General features: G+C 39.1%; 1 protein-coding gene across 1 annotated transcript; it reads right to left on the bottom strand.

Moving 5' to 3' along the window:
- Nucleotides 1-2,863: 2,863 nt before the first annotated feature.
- On the bottom strand, nucleotides 2,864-5,150 carry FJX1 (four-jointed box kinase 1). The gene has a single exon (XM_073658137.1). It carries the CDS (start codon nucleotides 4,662-4,664, stop codon nucleotides 3,477-3,479), a length of 1,188 nt encoding a protein of 395 aa, XP_073514238.1. The 5' UTR covers nucleotides 4,665-5,150; the 3' UTR covers nucleotides 2,864-3,476.
- Nucleotides 5,151-20,831: the final 15,681 nt, after the last annotated feature.

The raw sequence follows: 20,831 nt of genomic DNA, 5'->3' as shown, positions 1-20,831 counted from the left end.
CAGCATTTGATCTAGAAACGAGCACTGTCCATCACAAGATAGGGTAATCCCCAAGACACAAATTGAAGGGGTGTAATGGTGTACCCAGCTATGGCTATGTTGTGAGTGCACCAAAAGCCCCCTCTTATGCATATGGATTAAAAGTGATTTTCACAAGCACTGCACCAGTAACATATATGATTTTTATAGGGTTGAAGGCAGATGGGGCATTTGGAGGTGACAAACTCCCTCTAAATTGTAGAGGTGCCGTTTGGAAACAGTATAAATATGGCCCCTTATACAGCCTAGAAAAATTGCAAATGTGATGAAATGAAATAACCAAAGTATAAAGCCCTGGTTTATTATCCCTCTCCTTATTGTCATACACCACGTAGTCAATTATCTCTGGTTTACTCAGGAAACAACGTGGCATCAGCGCAAAACCTACCGCAAAGCGGGCTAAATATTTGTCGCCATCTGCCATTCCCATTTATAGACCATGCGAATGGCATAACATTACACATCCGGAGCTGTTATCTTGGACCAGCACTCGCCCCATCTGTTGGAAATTCTGTTGACTTATCATTTGATGAGCAAACGCAGCACCGGCCGCGCCGGAGGAATTTATTAGAATATTCAGTCCATCTTCATTATCAGCAGGTTATACGTTCAGAGAGCACATCTTACAATATGGCACTGGCATTATTAATGGGGGAATCGTTAGGCTCCTTTGTACTGATCTGAGGCGCGAGGCTTTCTGTGCCTCACAAAGGTCCGTAGTCGCTGATATACTGAACATTAGCTTGGGTTCCTTGGAGGTACGGGTGTCCATCCTGTGGCCAGGGGCATAAATGCGGGTACAGAAGTCACACCCAGGTCCTGGATCCCAAGAGGCCAAAAAGCCCCTCGCACCTAGTAGGCAGAGGCAGTCGGGATATAGCTGCACAGCAGACTATAGACCTCAAGTTACCCCCTATATATTGGATAGGGGATAATTTGCAAATTGCTGGTGGTCAGACCGCTGGGACACCCAACGATCCTAAGATTGGGGTTCTGCAACATCGAAGATGTGCATGCTCAACTTCCACTCCATTCATCGTCTATGGGACTGTCAGAAATATATTGGCGCTGTACTCGTCTTTATCTGTCAGTCCCATAGACAATGAATGGGGCATGCGCGTGTCCGATCCATTCAAGATAGGGCTTTGCAAAGACCCGTTCTCCGGATTCTACAGATCATTGTAGTCCCAGCAGTCGACTTATGGGTGGGGTCCTATAGACAATGAATGGAGCAGAGGTCGAGAATGCGTATCTCTGATCCATTCAAAATGGGGCTCTGCAGAGACTTGTTTTTCAGATTCTATAGATCATTGGGGGGTCTCAGCAGTCGATCCCCCAGCAGTCAGTGAGTTATCCCTTATCTTATGGGTGGGGTCCCATAGACAATGAATGGAGTAGAGGTCGAGCATGGGCATCTCCGATCCATTCAAGATGGGGCTCAGCAGAGACCCGTTCTCTGGATTCAAGATGGGGCTTAGCAGAGACCCGTTCTCTGGATTCTACAGATCATTGTAGTCCCAGCAGTCGATCCCCCAGCGCTCAGCGAGTTACCCCTTATCTTATGGGTGGGGAATAACTTGTTATTTTGGGAATAATCGTTTAATAGAAGATAGCGCCCCATTCAGTATCCTCATCTATTACCATTGATCAGAGCGTCTCCAGAGGACCCCACACATCAGAACATCACAAGCCCAGCCCTAACACCGGCAGTGCAATGCCTCATATCACCTGCGGAGGCACTGCAGGGATATTAAACTCTTAGTGCTAACGTTTACAGCCGATCGCTGGTGATCGCAGCAGCATGGCATTCTGCGAGAAACCTATTGTCACAGGACCGTTCTTAAGAGAATTCCTACTATATATTTGCACCAGTTACTGCACAATCACACAATATCCCTCGGCAATAAAGAGGTTCACTTTCTTACCCAGAGCTGTAATCCGACTGCTGCAGGTCACAGCGCGGACTCTGCAGAAAGTAAAGGTCATGCTCAAAAACCAATCAGTCCTTTCATTTTTTTTTGTGTCTGATAAGCTTAAACTTTATAAATGTGTCAGGATTTAAGGTGGATTAGGAGCAAACTCTCTGGCGGTCAGGACTGAATAGAAGGAGAAGTTCTGAGAAGGAAGCGGTGGGTGCTGGCGGAGGGGGGAGGGGAGTCTGGTTTCACAAATGTGGGTCTTTGATGTAGAAAATCCCTGGCCGACTTCTTTCTGATCAGATGGCATAAAATGAATTATTGTAATGCGCAAACATTGCAAAAAATATATGCAGACGGGCCGACGTAGCCCCCCCGGGACCACCCTCCAGTGCATCCCAATTCTCAGCGCATTTTACGCTCTACTGCTGCACATTGTCTGTGTTCACACGCTGCTTTTTTTTTTCTAAAATTGCAGCAAAATAATGAACACGGGAAAAAAAAAAAACGCAATGTGTGAACACACCTTAACGATCTGCTCCAGTCGGCTTTACATGGGTTTGGACGGTGCCGGGACCCATGGTCTAACCAAAAACTGGGCCTATATTTCACCTATACAGGAATTGTTTATGGAGGAAATGAAGATTATGAATATATTGATGCTGCAGATTTATGCTCATTTCTTTACTGCAAATAGCACTAAATTACAGATGTAGCAGAGCCGAGCTTTCACTGTACAGGGGAACGTCGCCGCATCTCTAGGATAAAATAATGCAATCCTAAATCCAAGAGCTAAAAAACAAACCCCAGCGCCAAAATCTACCCTATGACAAACTCGGCTCTGCTACATCCGCAGGGAACCGACGGTAATTTCTTATTGAAAAGCAAAAAAATAAAATAAAACCAGCACCAGCTTCATAACAGAATTTATTTGGTCCCTGGTTTCTTCCACAGCTGTTGGGGGATAAGACCCGTTCCTGATATCAATATGTCCGCCCCCGTCTATGTACAGCGCTGACCCCACCTGACCCCGCCTTACGGGGGGCCACACACCCAATACAAAAGTTTCATTACTAATAACATTCAGAAGTACATTTCTAATTACCTGGAGAGCGGCTGACATCATTGCTTAGAGGGAGGAAGTATGTATGTGTGTGTGTGTGGTGGGGGAGGTGACGTTAGCTATTGCTCTCTGTAATCAGCCTGGGTTTAATTTGGTGACGATTGTGAATGTCATTAGTAGCTTATCTATAGGTTTTAGTCCCTGAAAAGTTAGAAATATCATTTTCATCCCTGTGGTTAGAACAGTGGCCTCCAACCGGTGGCTCTCCAGCTGGTGCAAGACTACTACTCCCGCCATGCGGTTTAGTGAGAGCCGCCGGTTGGAGAGCACTGACCTCGAATCAGTAGTATTTGCAGACCACAGCCTACGCCCATCGGCTTCCTCCGTTTCTACCCGGCATTGGTGCTGGGTCCACGGCAAATGCAATCTGGCTCGTTCGGATGCCAGTTAACCCTTTATCAGCTGTACTTGCCTTGGCAGGTCTGTACATGTCTATAAATCACCCCCACCCTGTCCTGTAAGATCTGTGCCTCTTGCTCGGTGAGCATGCCGAGATCCGCAGCCAAGGGCTCCCTGGCCGCGTAACGCGCGTGGAGCTCCTCCGCTCCCTTCCGCGATAAGTACAGTTCCCGCAATCGCCGGACCACGCCCCTGCGGAACAGGCAAACGGTGCCGAGGAGCTGCCCGTTGTATTTGTCCCAAGTGTCCCGCAGTCGATATCCATGGACCAATCCGGCCTCGTTATCCAGTAGCACCAGGGTCCCATCCGGGGTGCGGTGTAGATTGTTCGTCCCTCGCAACATGACGCGTGGGTCCCACTGGAGACTGAAGAGATTGCTCACCAGTCTGTCAAAGTTGGCGGTCAGATAGTCGAAGAGGATGAGATCCCCCCATTGTGCCAGCTCCACCACGCCTGGGTGACCCGAGCGCAGTTCCTCGCGCAAAGGGAGCAGCTTGCCGTCCTCGGCACGAAGGGCTAGAGGTGGCAAAACCGAACTCAGATTGTAAAGCCAAGGGGTGAGAGTGACCAACGACCCTGGCGTCCATCCCGTGCCCCCCAGTTCAGCATGGACTTGTGCCCACTGAGCGCCACCTACTTTGGAAAGGACGCAGGGTGGCACAGTGTGCAGTCCCAGGAGGCGAGAAAGGTAGAAAGAGAGGACTTCTCCCTGGATCTGCTCCGGATTAATCCCATAACGTACACATGCCCGACTGCCGTCGGAGAGGGTCACCAGTCTGTTAGTGCTGCGCCCACAGCCCTTCTCCATGGACACAACGCTCGCCGTCCGGGCAAACTCCTGCCAGTGTAAAGTGTACTCATCTGAGAAGCCCTGGGGCAGTGCCCTTTCCAGTGCTCGAGTCCAGAAGATCCCCTGCTCCAGGGAATTAAAGGTCTGTGAGTGGTTCCCCACAGGAGCGGTGCCCACCGGGTGCCCATAGGCAGTAGTACTATTTTCTGATCCAGATGGGAGACCCTCAGTTGCCGGAGGTGTCTGCGGAGAAAGTGCAGGGAGGCGTAAAGCTCGGGGTGCTCTTTGGGGGAGATATCCAGGGTGATCAGTCGGGTGAGAATCTTTCCATAACCAGAAAATACCCCCCACCAGGAGGAGGACTCCGGATATGATCAGTGCTCCGGCCGCTTTCATCCTGGAAGAAGACCCTATTCACACAGCTCGGAGGGTGTAGTGCAATTACTCCTATTAATCTCTGTCCGGTTTTCTCCGGGCACATCCCAAGGGTCTGGTCCTTTTCCCCTTTAGTAGGCACATTGTGTGTCTGCCCAGCTGGTTGTGTCCTGGAGTAAAGTGCCGGAGACCCCACAGGGGGCACATTGCTGGATGAAGACCTGGCACACAACTACTGGCATCTCATTGTGTCCTGTGCATGGCACATGCTGGGGGCTTTGTCTTCGGCGGATGAGACCCTCATGCCAACCAGGGTCTCCCAGTTCCTAGAAAGTTGCAATTAGCTCCTTGTATTAAGCAGGAGACCAAGCAAAGCCTTTGTGAAGGAGTGCGGAGAGCATGCAGGGCGCTGGGGGGCTCAGCCTGCAGCCCCTCTGCCTCTCTCCCTCTTATCTGTTGTGTGAAGCATTAGGCTTAGCATCTTCCAGATGAAGAAGAGAATATTCCCACACCCTCCCCAGCCCACTCCTGACCCCGCAGCTCCTCCTCTTAAAGGGGCAGGCTAAATCTGTCACAGCTTTTAAAGGATTCCAGATGCAAGAAGGGATTCTTTCTATTCACAGCTTAAGCTGTTGCAACATTTAGGAATTAACTCCACCATATGGCACTTTCATATGGCATTTAACCTATTGCACTAAACTTCCCTGCAGTCCTATACAATATATATATATATATATATATATATATATATATATATATATATATATATATCTATATATATATTGCAAATATGAAACTGTAATTCCGCTCTGTTACATTATAACAGGAGAGCATGTTCCTACATAGAGTAAAAGGGTTAAAAATATTTAGCTTCAAAGCCAAATATTTATCTTTATTTATTGTATATTTTCCTCAATTGGGAAGCAAAGAGTTAATGCAACATAAGCATCCCCCTATTATTAATTCACAGCCTCAGCACATTGTCCTGCAGCCCACCTGCTCACTAGGAGTAAGGTCACCCATGCAGGGTCTTCATTCTCCCCTCCTTAGATCTCCTAATTAGGATCTACTGCTACTGTATCTACCTGACCACAGAGAGCAGGACAGGAGCTCCCCCTAGAGGAACAATAGTGGTATTGCAGTTTGCTATTGTCCAACTCAGCTTGGAAGTCAGTTGTTTTTTTTTTAACCAAAGTATTTCTGGTCTTTACAGCTCATATTAAATGGTATTTCACATGGGAGTGACAGCTGCCGTATCCGCTCCCTGGAAAGGTCACATTCTGCACCATTTTTTTTCACTTTTAATATATAGAGATTTGAGCAGATGTTATTAGATTACTAACAAAAGACTGACTGTCACTTCCAAACAGAAAACTGGTGTGTACAGGTACGTACTAAGAGTAGTCGTCTCCATACATAACAAACAGATAAAGTGGCACTCTGTGGCGCTATAGCATGTAAGCATGAAATATATGACATTTTAATGACATTACTGCTCTAGGAATAGGTAAAAATGGAGTTGATTAGCACATAATTTGGTAAATTCATTCATGCCAAGCAGCCAACAACAAGGCGGTCTCCAGTTGCTGGGAGCCTAACCTAATGTGAATCCTCGCCTAGGCTAAAGCCTGCATTTATGGGTAGGTAGGATCCTGCTGTAATATCAATGGTGCATCCCAGGGGCCCAAGAGGTAAGGGGGCCCATTTCTACCTCCAAAATATGTGGAATTGTGCACTATGAGGAGCTATTGGAGAGCAAAGGAGCCATATACTGTTCTTGCACAGGGGCCCTTTCCTGTCTGTGACCGACAATGGTTGCGGCCAAAAACTCATTAACCTATTACGCTCCCTTATTTAGCATTTTGGGAGTTCCGCCACTTCTGAGTGACAGGTCTCGCTTGCCCAAGTGAGCGCTGTCTGTACTCAGCCCACGTGTCTGTGCATGCAACATTGATACTGCCTGAGCCCGGCTGCACGTACAGAGGCGCATTCTCCTCCCTTTAAAGGGTGCCTTCAAAGTGCCCATACAATGTTCATTTACCGGCAACATTGGCGCAATGTGCCGGCCCGGGGAGGCTTTATAAGGGCTGATTATGCTTCTCTGCAAAGTGGTATTGACAGACACAGTGCGCCAATGCTGCCAGGGAGCGTACACCTGGCTGCATTACGGATGACCCACAAGGCACAGCATCATGCTCATGCACGAGAGGTGCAAAGGCCCTGACTGTGACGTTGCCTATGTGATGGATGTCAATCACTTAATCACAACCCGCTCACGCCCCACGGGTGTGATTACAAGATCCGAGGCAGGATTATTCTGGGGGTGTTGAATGCCCCCATAGGCTAATCTTTATATGGTGGCGGTCCAGGAGGAGCTGGGGGGTTTACAGGCTCCTCCTAGGATCCTTCACAAGTTATTTATTATGTTTTGCTTATATAGCACCATTAATTCCACAGCGCTTTACAGACATCATCACTGTCCCCATTGGGGCTCACAATCTACATTCCCTATTAGCATGTCTTTAGGAGGAAACCGGAGAACCCGCAGGAAACCTACGCAAACATGGGGAGAACATATAAACTCTTTGTAGATGTTATCCTTGGGGGATTTGTTTCCAGGACTCCAACGCAGCAAAGCAACTGTGCTAACAACTGAGCCACCATGTAGTGCTAACCACTGAGCCACGGTACAGTGCTAACCACTGAGCCACGGTACAGTGCTAACCACTGAGCCACGGTACAGTGCTAACTACAGAGCCATAATGTAGTGCTAACCACTGAGCCACCATACAGTGCTAACCACAGAGCCACCTTACAGTGCTAACCACAGAGCCACCATACAGTGCTAACCACTGAGCAATCATGTAGTGCTAACCGCCGAGCCATCATGTAGTGCTAACCACCGAGCCATCATGTAGTGCTAACCACTGAGGCACCATGTAGTGCTAACAACAGAGCCGCCATACAGTGCTAACCACTCAGCCACCATACAGTACTAACCACCGAGCCTCCATGTATTGCTAACCACAGAGCCGCCATACAGTGCTAACCACTGAGGCACCATGTAGTGTTAACAACAGAGCCGCCATACAGTGCTAACCACTGAGCCACCATACAGTACTAACCACCGAGCCTCCATGTATTGCTAACCACAGAGCCGCCATACAGTGCTAACCACTGAGCCACCATACAGTACTAACCACCGAGCCACCATACAGTGCTAACCACTGAGCCACTGTGCTAATCAAATTCTGGGCAAGGGGAAGAGAAGAACCATGAATGGCCGCACAGCAGCCACATTATTTGCCTTTGTGATCTGTAACCATTGGGTGGAAACCTTCCGCTGATAATTACTAGGGGTCCGCAGTCCGCTAACGTCGGCGGCTCGCGCTTCTTTTCTGCACCCTCCATTGCCCTTCAAGTTCTGAAAGGTTTATGAGAAAAACAAGCGGCATCACAGAAGGAGCCGGATCTGATTGACACATGAGCTGATAAGCGAATGATTCCCTCCAGGGATTCCTCCCGGCTGCCAGCTCTGCTGCTGACATCCACACAGATGCTAATCACTCCACAATCACCCCAAATATTCCGGTACTCTAAATGCCAACCACACCTGCCGCCATCGTATTTATACCCTCCAGACTGGCAGGAGGACGGATCATAAATATTTATCTGAAGTCGGGTTAGATTCTAGTTTAACACTTCATGTGAATCCCCCCCCCCCCAAAAAAAAACTGCTCTGGGTTTGTTAAACTGTATCACCGCCTTTGGGTGCCCAACCATGGGAAGAAGTTAGCTACTTTATCCCCCACCGCTGTCACTATTTATCTACATTGATCGGAATTCATTGTCCTTCATGTAGTCGTCCATCTTTCTCCATAGTAAGAAGGGCAAGAAGTGTATTTCATTGTGATTGGCTGCCAGGAAGAACAAGGAGAGGAATTTAAAAGGACCAACTGATTGACCGGGTGACAGAGAAATTAGCCTTGTGAGATCTAATATGACTGTACATACTTTTCATCCTTAAGGATACTGTTTCAAGATAAGGAAGGATAAGGAAGGACGGCAGACAATTAATAATTGTTTCCTGGCATTAATTAATAGTACAAGTGATTATAAGTAATTTTGTAATAATATATCTTATCAGAGAACACTTACAGTATGAGCCACTTCTTCTCATCGCTGCCTCCTGAACTAATCCTTCACTCTGAAAAAAATTGCTACAATTCATATTGGTCAAAACAAGAGGGACCGTCAGCTCACTGAGGGATCAGATTACAGCTGCCTATTAGAATCTATGGAGGGAAGAACAAAGTAAGAGAGACATGCACACAAAGGGGCTCGTGTGGACTCGGTCAAGAGGAACTCATCTTAGTCAAAACAAGAGGGACCGCCAGCTCACCGAGAGATCAGATTACAGCTACTAAAATCTATGAAGGGAAGAACAAAGTAAGAAAGACATACAGACCACGGTGGTCAAAACAAGAGAGACTGCTTAGGTCAAAACAAACTCATCTGGACTTGGTCAAAACAAGAGGGACCGCCAGCTCACTGAGGGATCAGATTACAGGTACTACAATCTATGGAGGGAAGAACAAAGTAAAAGAGACATGCTGACCACAGTGGTCAAAACAAGAGAGACTGACTAGGTCAAAAGGGACTCATCTGGATTTAGTCAAGAGGAATTTGTCTTGGTCAAGACAAGAGGGATCATCAGCTCACTGAGGGATCAGATTACAGCTGCCTATTAGAATCTATGGAGGGAGGAACAAAGTAAGAGACATGCAGACCATGTTGGTCAAAACAAGAGGGACTGTCTAGGTAAAAAAGGACTCGTCTGGATTTGGTCAAGAGGAACTCGTCTTGGCCAAGACAAGAGGGACTGCCAGCTCACTGAGGGATCAGATTACAGCTGCCTATTAAAATCTATAGAGGGAGGAGCAAAGTAAGTGAGACATGCAGACCATGTTGGTCAAAACAAGAGGGTCTGCCTAGGTCAAAAGGGGCTCATCTGGACTTGGTCAAGAGGAACTTGTCTTGGTCAAAACAAGAGGAACCGCAAGCTCACTGAGGGATCAGCTTACAGCTGCCTATTAGAATCTATGGTGGGAGAAACAAAGTAAGAGAGACATGCAGACCACGTTGGTCAAAACAAGAGGGACTGCTGAGGTAAAAAGGGACTTGTCTGGACTTGGTCAAGAGAAACTCGTCTTGGTCAAACAGGAGGGACCGCCAGCTCACTGAGGGATCAGATTGCAGCTAACTATTAGAATCTATAAAGGGAGGAACAAAGTAAGAGAGACCATGCTGCTTCTTTCTCATAAGTGTTTTATTGTAGTACAGGATTCACAGCTACCATTCTCAGCAGGGGTGGACATGTCATTGGTGCAACCTGTGCAGCCGCACAGGGGCCCAAGCGGTAAGGGGGCCCATTTCCACCTGCAAAACATGTGGAATTGTGCATTGGAAAGGGCCCATATTTACTACTTGGGGTCATTTTTCTTAAAGAGGGAGATGCAGAAACCTGCAATAAAGCTTTATTGGAAAGGCCAAAATGAAACTTCTTGTATAATGTACAAATGATCCTCCATGTTACATTTGTCATATGTTTAACTCATACGCTCAGAACATGTGTTTCTACATTCAGCAGCCGCAACGTCCTTCCTGTAAACAATAATAAAAGGAAAGGGAAATTACACCAGGGAGGATAATGTTTCTTTAAGTCAACCTGAATGTCATTTTTTTTTGCCATGTCTCCCTAAGCCCTGTAGGCCCTGGCATCTACCCATGTTTGCTTGGTACTAATATATTAGCCCTAGAATTTTAATTCTGCCCCTCATAAGAGCAGCAGGGTTGTATCATGTATGTACAAACTGTGCAAAAGAAGCAATGATACCAGTTGGTAAGATTTATTTTCCATTCAAGGTGGAGAAAACTGAAATGTCAGCATGAGACCACGTTATCTAAGGAGAAAACATCAATTATAACATTGTATTTCTGGATACAACTCAGGAATGTAATCGGTGTTATACTTCCACCTAGTGGAAAAAAACAGGTAATGAAAATAGAGTTTTTATAATTGTGATTATAATGCCCAGAGATGAAGCCGCCAAGCTTAATATTATTATTATTAATAATATTAATAATAATAATAATAATAACTTATATAGAAAAAACCTGAGAACTGGCGCATCTACCACTTGGAAATAATAGTAGTTTATGGCCACTAAAAAAACTTATATCTTCTAATGATTTAACCATGAGGGATACAGTTACATTGAAATATACAATCCTACAGGGGAAATGAAGAGTTTTACAGATATTACATATAATCCTGCCTTCCACCCACTGACCAAAAATTACCTTTGCAGCTACTTTTATATAACTACTAACATACAGATCCCTATATGCAAGAATATACAATAATACTGTTCATATAAACAAGAATATAACTACTATAATACTGCCTCCTATGTACAAGAATATAACTACTATAATACTGCCCCCTATGTACAAGAATATAACTACTATAATACTGCCTCCTATGTACAAGAATATAACTACTATAATACTGCCCCCTATGTTCAAGAATATAACTACTATAATACTGCTCCTATGTACAAGAATATAACTACTATAATACTGCCCCTATGTACAAGAATATAACTACTATAATACTGCCCCTATGTACAAGAATATAACTACTATAATACTACCCCCTATGTACAAGAATATAACTACTATAATACTGCCCATATGTACAAGAATATAACTACTATAATACTGCCCCTATATACAAGAATATAACTACTATAATACTGCTCTTATGTACAAGAATATAACTACTATAATACTGCCCCTATGTACAAGAATATAACTACTATAATACTGCCCCTATATACAAGAATATAACTACTATAATACTGCTCTTATGTACAAGAATATAACTACTATAATACTGCCCTCTATGTACAAGAATATAACTACTATAATACTGCCCCCATATACAAGAATATAACTACTATAATACTGCCCTCTATGTACAAGAATATAACTACTATAATACTGCCCTCTATGTACAAGAATATAACTACTATAATACTGCCCCTATATACAAGAATATAACTACCATAATACTTCCCCTATGTACAAGAATATAACTACTGTAATACTGTCCCTATATACAAGAATATAACTACTATAAAACTGCCCCCTATGTACAAGAATATAACTACTATAATACTGCTCCTATGTACAAGAATAAAACTACTATAATACTGTCTCCTATGTACAGGAATATAACTACTATAATACTGCCCCCTATGTACAAGAATATAACTACTATAATACTGCCCCTATGTACAAGAATATAACTACTATAATACTGCTCCTATGTACAAGAATATAACTACTATAATACTGCCCCTATGTACAAGAATATAACTACTATAATACTGCCCCTATGTACAAGAATATAACTACTATAATACTGCTCCTATGTACAAGAATATAACTACTATAATACTGCTCCTATGTACAAGAATATAACTACTATAATACTGCCCCTATGTACAAGAATATAACTACTATAATACTGCCCCTATGTACAAGAATATAACTACTATAATACTGCCCCTATGTACAAGAATATAACTACTATAATACTGCTCCTATGTACAAGAATATAACTACTAAAATACTGCCCCTATGTACAAGAATGTAACTACTATAATACTGCCCCTATGTACAAGAATATAACTACTATAATACTGCCCCTATGTACAAGAATATAACTATTATAATACTGCCCCTATGTACAAGAATATAACTACTATAATACTGCTCCTATGTACAAGAATATAACTACTATAATACTGCCCCTATGTACAAGAATATAACTACTATAATACTGCCCCTATGTACAAGAATATAACTACTATAATACTGCTCCTATGTACAAGAATATAACTACTATAATACTGTCCCCTATGTACAAGAATATAACTACTATAATACTGCTCCTATGTACAAGAATATAACTACTATAATACTGCCCTCTATGTACAAGAATATAACTACTATAATACTGCCCCCATATACAAGAATATAACTACTATAATACTGCCCTCTATGTACAAGAATATAACTACTATAATACTGCCCTCTATGTACAAGAATATAACTACTATAATACTGCCCCTATATACAAGAATATAACTACTATAATACTTCCCCTATGTACAAGAATATAACTACTGTAATACTGTCCCTATATACAAGAATATAACTACTATAAAACTGCCCCCTATGTACAAGAATATAACTACTATAATACTGCTCCTATGTACAAGAATAAAACTACTATAATACTGTCTCCTATGTACAGGAATATAACTACTATAATACTGCCCCCTATGTACAAGAATATAACTACTATAATACTGCCCCTATGTACAAGAATATAACTACTATAATACTGCTCCTATGTACAAGAATATAACTACTATAATACTGCCCCTATGTACAAGAATGTAACTACTATAATACTGCCCCTATGTACAAGAATATAACTACTATAATACTGCTCCTATGTACAAGAATATAACTACTATAATACTGCCCCTATGTACAAGAATATAACTACTATAATACTGCCCCTATGTACAAGAATATAACTACTATAATACTGCTCCTATGTACAAGAATATAACTACTATAATACTGTCCCCTATGTACAAGAATATAACTACTATAATACTGCTCCTATGTACAAGAATATAACTACTATAATACTGCTCCTATGTACAAGAATATAACTACTATAATACTGCCCCCTATGTACAAGAATATAACTACTATAATACTGCTCCTATGTACAAGAATATAACTACTATAATACTGCTCCTATGTACAAGAATATAACTACTATAATACTGCCCCTATGTGCAAGAATAAAACTACTATAATACTGCCCCCTATGTACAAGAATATAACTACTATAATACTGCCCCCTATGTACAAGAATATAACTACTATAATACTGCTCCTATGTACAAGAATAAAGCTACTATAATACTGCCCCTATGTACAAGAATATAATTACTATAATACTGCTCCTATGTACAAGAATATAACTACTATAATACTGCCTCTATGTACAAGAATATAACTAATATAATACTGCCCCTATGTACAAGAATATAACTACTATAATACTGCTCCTATGTACAAGAAAATAACTACTATAATACTGCCCCTATGTACAAGAATATAACTACTATAATACTGCCCCCTATGTACAAGAATATAACTACTATAATACTGCCCCCTATGTACAAGAATATAACTACTATAATACTGCCCCCTATGTACAAGAATAAAACTACTATAATACTGCCCCCTATGTACAAGAATATAACTACTATAATACTGCTCCTATGTACAAGAATATAACTACTATAATACTGCTCCTATGTACAAGAATAAAACTACTATAATACTGCCCCCTATGTACAAGAATATAACTACTATAATACTGCTCCTATGTACAAGAATAAAGCTACTATAATACTGCCCCTATGTACAAGAATATAATTACTATAATACTGCTCCTATGTACAAGAATATAACTACTATAATACTGCCCCTATGTACAAGAATATAACTTCTATAATACTGCCCCCTATGTACAAGAATATAACTACAATAATACTGCCCCTATGTACAAGAATATAACTACTATAATATTGCCCCTATGTACAAGAATATAACTACTATAATACTGCTCCTATGTACAAGAATATAACTACTATAATACTGCCCGTATGTACAAGAATATAAATACTATAATACTGCCCCCTATGTACAAGAATATAACTACTATAATACTGCCCCCTATGTACAAGAATAAAACTACTATAATACTGTCCCCTATTTACAAGAATATAACTACTATAATACTACTCCTATGTACAAAAATATAACTACTATAATACTGCTCCTATGTACAAGAATATAATTACTATAATACTGCCCCCTATGTACAAGAATATAACTACTATAATACTGCTCCTATGTACAAGAATATAACTACTATAATACTGCTCCTATGTACAAGAATAAAACTACTATAATACTGCCCCCTATGTACAAGAATATAACTACTATAATACTGCTCCTATGTACAAGAATAAAGCTACTATAATACTGCCCCTATGTACAAGAATATAATTACTATAATACTGCTCCTATGTACAAGAATATAACTACTATAATACTGCCCCTATGTACAAGAATATAACTTCTATAATACTGCCCCCTATGTACAAGAATATAACTACAATAATACTGCCCCTATGTACAAGAATATAACTACTATAATATTGCCCCTATGTACAAGAATATAACTACTATAATACTGCTCCTATGTACAAGAATATAACTACTATAATACTGCCCGTATGTACAAGAATATAAATACTATAATACTGCCCCCTATGTACAAGAATATAACTACTATAATACTGCCCCCTATGTACAAGAATAAAACTACTATAATACTGTCCCCTATTTACAAGAATATAACTACTATAATACTACTCCTATGTACAAAAATATAACTACTATAATACTGCTCCTATGTACAAGAATATAATTACTATAATACTGCCCCCTATGTACAAGAATATAACTACTATAATACTGCTCCTATGTACAAGAATATAACTACTATAATACTGCTCCTATGTACAAGAATATAACTACTATAATACTGCCCCTATGTGCAAGAATAAAACTGCTATAATACTGCTCCCTATGTACAAGAATATAACTACTATAATACTGCCCCCTATGTACAAGAATATAACTACTATAATACTGTCCCCTATGTACAAGAATATAACTACTATAATACTGCCCCCTATGTACAAGAATATAACTACTATAATACTGCCCCCTATGTACAAGAATATAACTACTATAATACTGCCCCCTATGTACAAGAATATAACTACTATAATACTGCTCCTATGTACAAGAATAAAGCTACTGTAATACTGCCCCTATGTACAAGAATATAATTACTATAATACTGCTCCCATGTACAAGAATATAACTACTATAATACTGCCTCTATGTACAAGAATATAACTACTATAATACTGCCGCTATGTACAAGAATATAACTACTATAATACTGCTCCTATGTACAAGAATATAACTACTATAATACTGCCCCTATGTACAAGAATATAACTACTATAATGCTGCCCCTATGTACAAGAATATAACTACTATAATACTGCCCCCTATGTACAAGAAAAAAACTACTATAATACTGCCCCCTATGTACAAGAATATAACTACTATAATACTGCTCCTATGTACAAGAATATAACTACTATAATACTGCTCCTATGTACAAGAATAAAACTACTATAATACTGCCCCCTATGTACAAGAATATAACTACTATAATACTGCCCCTATGTACAAGAATATAACTACTATAATACTGCTCCTATGTACAAGAATAAAGCTACTATAATACTGCCCCTATGTACAAGAATATAATTACTATAATACTGCTCCTATGTACAAGAATATAACTACTATAATACTGCCCCCTATGTACAAGAATATAACTACTATAATACTGCCCCCTATGTACAAGAATAAAACTACTATAATACTGCCCCCTATGTACAAGAATATAACGACTATAATACTGCTCCTATGTACAAGAATATAACTACTATAATACTGCTCCTATGTACAAGAATATCACTACTATAATACTGCCCCCTATGTACAAGAATATAACTACTATAATACTGCCCCCTCTGTACAAGAATATAACTACTATAATACTGCTCCTATGTACAAGAATAAAACAATTATAATACTGCCCCCTATGTACAAGAATATAATTACTATAATACTGCTCCTATGTACAAGAAAAAAAACTACTATAATACTGCCCCTATGTACATGAATATAACTACTATAATACTGCCCCCTATGTACAAGAATATAACTACTATAATACTGCTCCTATGTACAAGAATAAAACTACTATAATACTGCCCCCTATGTACAAGAATATAACTACTATAATACTGCCCCCTATGTACAAGAATATAACTACTATAATACTGCTCCTATGTACAAGAATATAACTATTATAATACTGTCCCCTATGTGCAAGAATATAACTACTATAATACTGCCTGCTATGTACAAGAATATACCTACTATAATACTGTCCCTATGTACAAGAATATAAATACTATAATACTGCCCTCTATGTGCAAGAATATAACTACTATAATACTGCCCCCTATGTACAAGAATATAACTACTATAATACTGCCCCTATGTACAAAATATAACTACTATAATACTGCCCCTTATGTACAAGAATATAACTACTATAATACTGCTTCTATGTACAAGAATATAACTACTATAATACTGCTCCTATGTACAAGAATATAACTACTATAATACTGCCCCTATGTACAAGAATATAACTACTATAATACTGCCCCCTATGTACAAGAATATAACTACTATAATACTGCTCCTATGTACAAGAATAAAACTACTATAATACTGCCCCCTATGTACAAGAATATAACTACTATAATACTGCCCCCTATGTACAAGAATATAATTACTATAATACTGCTCCTATGTACAAGAATATAACTACTATAATACTGCCCCCTATGTACAAGAATATAACTACTATAATACTGCCCCCTATGTACAAGAATAAAACTACTATAATACTGCCCCCTATGTACAAGAATATAACTACTATAATACTGCTCCTATGTACAAGAATATAACTACTATAATACTGCTCCTATGTACAAGAATAAAACTACTATAATACTGCCCCCTATGTACAAGAATATAACTACTATAATACTGCCCCCTATGTACAAGAATATAACTACTATAATACTGCTCCTATGTACAAGAATATAACTACTATAATACTGCCCCCTATGTGCAAGAATATAACTACTATAATACTGCCTGCTATGTACAAGAATATAACTACTATAATACTGTCCCTATGTACAAGAATATAAATACTTGAATACTGCCCCCTATGTGCAAGAATATAACTACTATAATACTGCCCCCTATGTACAAGAATATAACTACTATAATACTGCCCCTATGTACAAAATATAACTACTATAATACTGCCCCTTATGTACAAGAATATAACTACTATAATACTGCTTCTATGTACAAGAATATAACTACTATAATACTGCCCCCTATGTACAAAAATAAAACCACTATAATACTGCCCCTATGTACAAGAATATAACTACTATAATACTGTCTCCTATGTGCAAGAATATAACTACTATAATACTGCTTCTATGTACAAGAATATAACTACTATAATACAGCCCATATGTACTAGAATATAACTACTATAATACTGTTCCTATGTACAAGAATATAACTACTATAATACTGCCCCTATTCACAAGAATATAACTACTATAACACTGCTCCTATGTACAAGAATATAACTACTATAATACTGCTCCTATGTATAGGAATATTACTACTATGATACTGCCCCCTATGTACAAGAATATAACTACTATATTACTGCCCCTATGTACAAGAATATAACTACTATAATACTGCTCCTATGTACAAGAATATAGCTACTATAATACTGCCCCCTATGTACAAGAATATAACTACTATAATACTGCTTCCTATGTACAAGAATATAACAACTATAATACTGCTCCTATGTACAAGAATATAACTACTATAATACTGCTCCTATGTACAAGAATATAACTACTATAATACTGCTCCTATGTACAAGAATATAACTACTATAATACTACTCCTATGTACAAGAATATAACTACTATAATACTGCTCCTATGTACAAGAATATAACTATTATAATACTGCTCCTATGTACAAGAATATAACTACTATAATACTGCTCCTATGTACAAGAATATAACTACTATAATACTGCTCCTATGTACAAGAATATAACTACTATAATATTGCCCCCTATGTACAAGAATATAACTACTATAATACTGCTCCTATGTACAAGAATATAACTACTATAATACTGCCCCCTATGTACAAGAATATAACTACTATAATACTGCTTCTATGTACAAGAATATAACTACTATAATACTGCCCCTATGTACAACAATATAACTACTATAATACTGCTCCTATGTACAAGAATATAACTACTATAATACTGCCCCCTATCTGCCCCCTATGTACAAGACTATAACTACTATAATACTGCTCCTATGTGCAAGAATATAACTACTATAATGCTGCTCCTATGTACAAGAATATAGCTACTATAATACTGCCCCCTATGTACAAGAATATAACTACTATAATACTGCTCCCTATGTACAAGAATATAACTACTATAATACTGCTCCTATGTAGAAGAATATAACTACTATAATACTGCTCCTATGTACAAGAATATAACTACTATAATACTGCCCCTATGTACAAGAATATAACTACTATAATACTGCTCCTATGTACAAGAATATAACTACTATAATACTGCTCCTATGTACAAGAATATAACTATTATAATACTGCTCCTATGTACAAGAATATAACTACTATAATGCTGCTACTATGTACAAGAATATAACTACTATAATACTGCTCCTATGTACAAGAATATAACTATTATAATATTGCCCCCTATGTACAACACTATAACTACTATAATACTGCTCCTATGTACAAGAATATAACTACTATAATACTGCTCCTATGTACAAGAATATAGCTACTATAATACTGCCCCCTATGTACAAGAATATAACTACTATAATACTGCTCCTATGTACAAGAATAAAGCTACTGTAATACTGCCCCTATGTACAAGAATATAATTACTATAATACTGCTCCTATGTACAAGAATATAACTACTATAATACTGCCAATATGTACAAAATATAACTACTATAATACTGCCCCTATGTACAAGAATATAATTACTATAATACTGCTCCTATGTACAAGAATATAACTACTATAATACTGCCCCTATGTACAAGAATATAACTACTATAATACTGCCCCCTATGTACAAGAATATAACTACTATAATACTGCCCCCTATGTACAAGAATATAACTACTATAATACTGCCCCCTATGTACAAGAATAAAACTACTATAATACTGCCCCCTATATACAAGAATATAACTACTATAATACTGCTCCTATGTACAAGAATATAACTACTATAATACTGCTCCTATGTACAAGAATAAAACTACTATAATACTGCCCCCTATGTACAAGAATATAACTACTATAATACTGCCCCCTATGTACAAGAATATAACTACTATAATACTGCTCCTATGTACAAGAATAAAGCTACTATAATACTGCCCCTATGTACAAGAATATAATTACTATAATACTGCTCCTATGTACAAGAATATAACTACTATAATACTGCCCCCTATGTACAAGAATATAACTACTATAATACTGCCCCCTATGTACAAGAATAAAACTACTATAATACTGCCCCCTATGTACAAGAATATAACTACTATAATACTGCTCCTATGTACAAGAATATAACTACTATAATACTGCTCCTATGTACAAGAATATAACTACTATAATACTGCCCCCTATGTACAAGAATATAACTACTATAATACTGCCCCCTCTGTAGAAGAATATAACTACTATAATACTGCTCCTATGTACAAGAATATAACTACTATAATACTGCTCCTATGTACAAGAATATAACTACTATAATACTGTCCCTATGTAGAAGAATATAAATACTATAATACTGCCCCCTATGTGCAAGAATATAACTACTATAATACTGCCCCTATGTACAAGAATATAACTACTATAATACTGCCCCTATGTACAAAATATAACTACTATAATACTGCCCCTTATGTACAAGAATATAACTACTATAATACTGCTTCTATGTACAAGGATATAACTACTATAATACTGCTCCTATGTACAAGAATATAACTACTATAATACTGCCCCTATGTACAAGAATATAACTACTATAATACTGCCCCCTATGTACAAGAATATAACTACTATAATACTGCTCCTATGTACAAGAATAAAACTA

The sequence above is a fragment of the Phyllobates terribilis genome, unplaced genomic scaffold (assembly GCF_046119375.1).
Source record: "Phyllobates terribilis strain yellow unplaced genomic scaffold, ASM4611937v1 Scaffold_13__5_contigs__length_258822181, whole genome shotgun sequence".
In the NCBI taxonomy this organism is placed as follows: domain Eukaryota; kingdom Metazoa; phylum Chordata; class Amphibia; order Anura; family Dendrobatidae; genus Phyllobates; species Phyllobates terribilis.
The sequence above is the reverse complement of the archived record's forward strand: the minus strand, read 5'-3'. Positions and strand labels throughout refer to the sequence as shown.

What these genes read in the sequence shown, in the direction of transcription:
- FJX1 (XM_073658137.1), bottom strand. Translation starts at nt 4,664, where the DNA reads ATGAAAGCGGCCGGAGCACTGATCATATCCGGAGTCCTCCTCCTGGTG.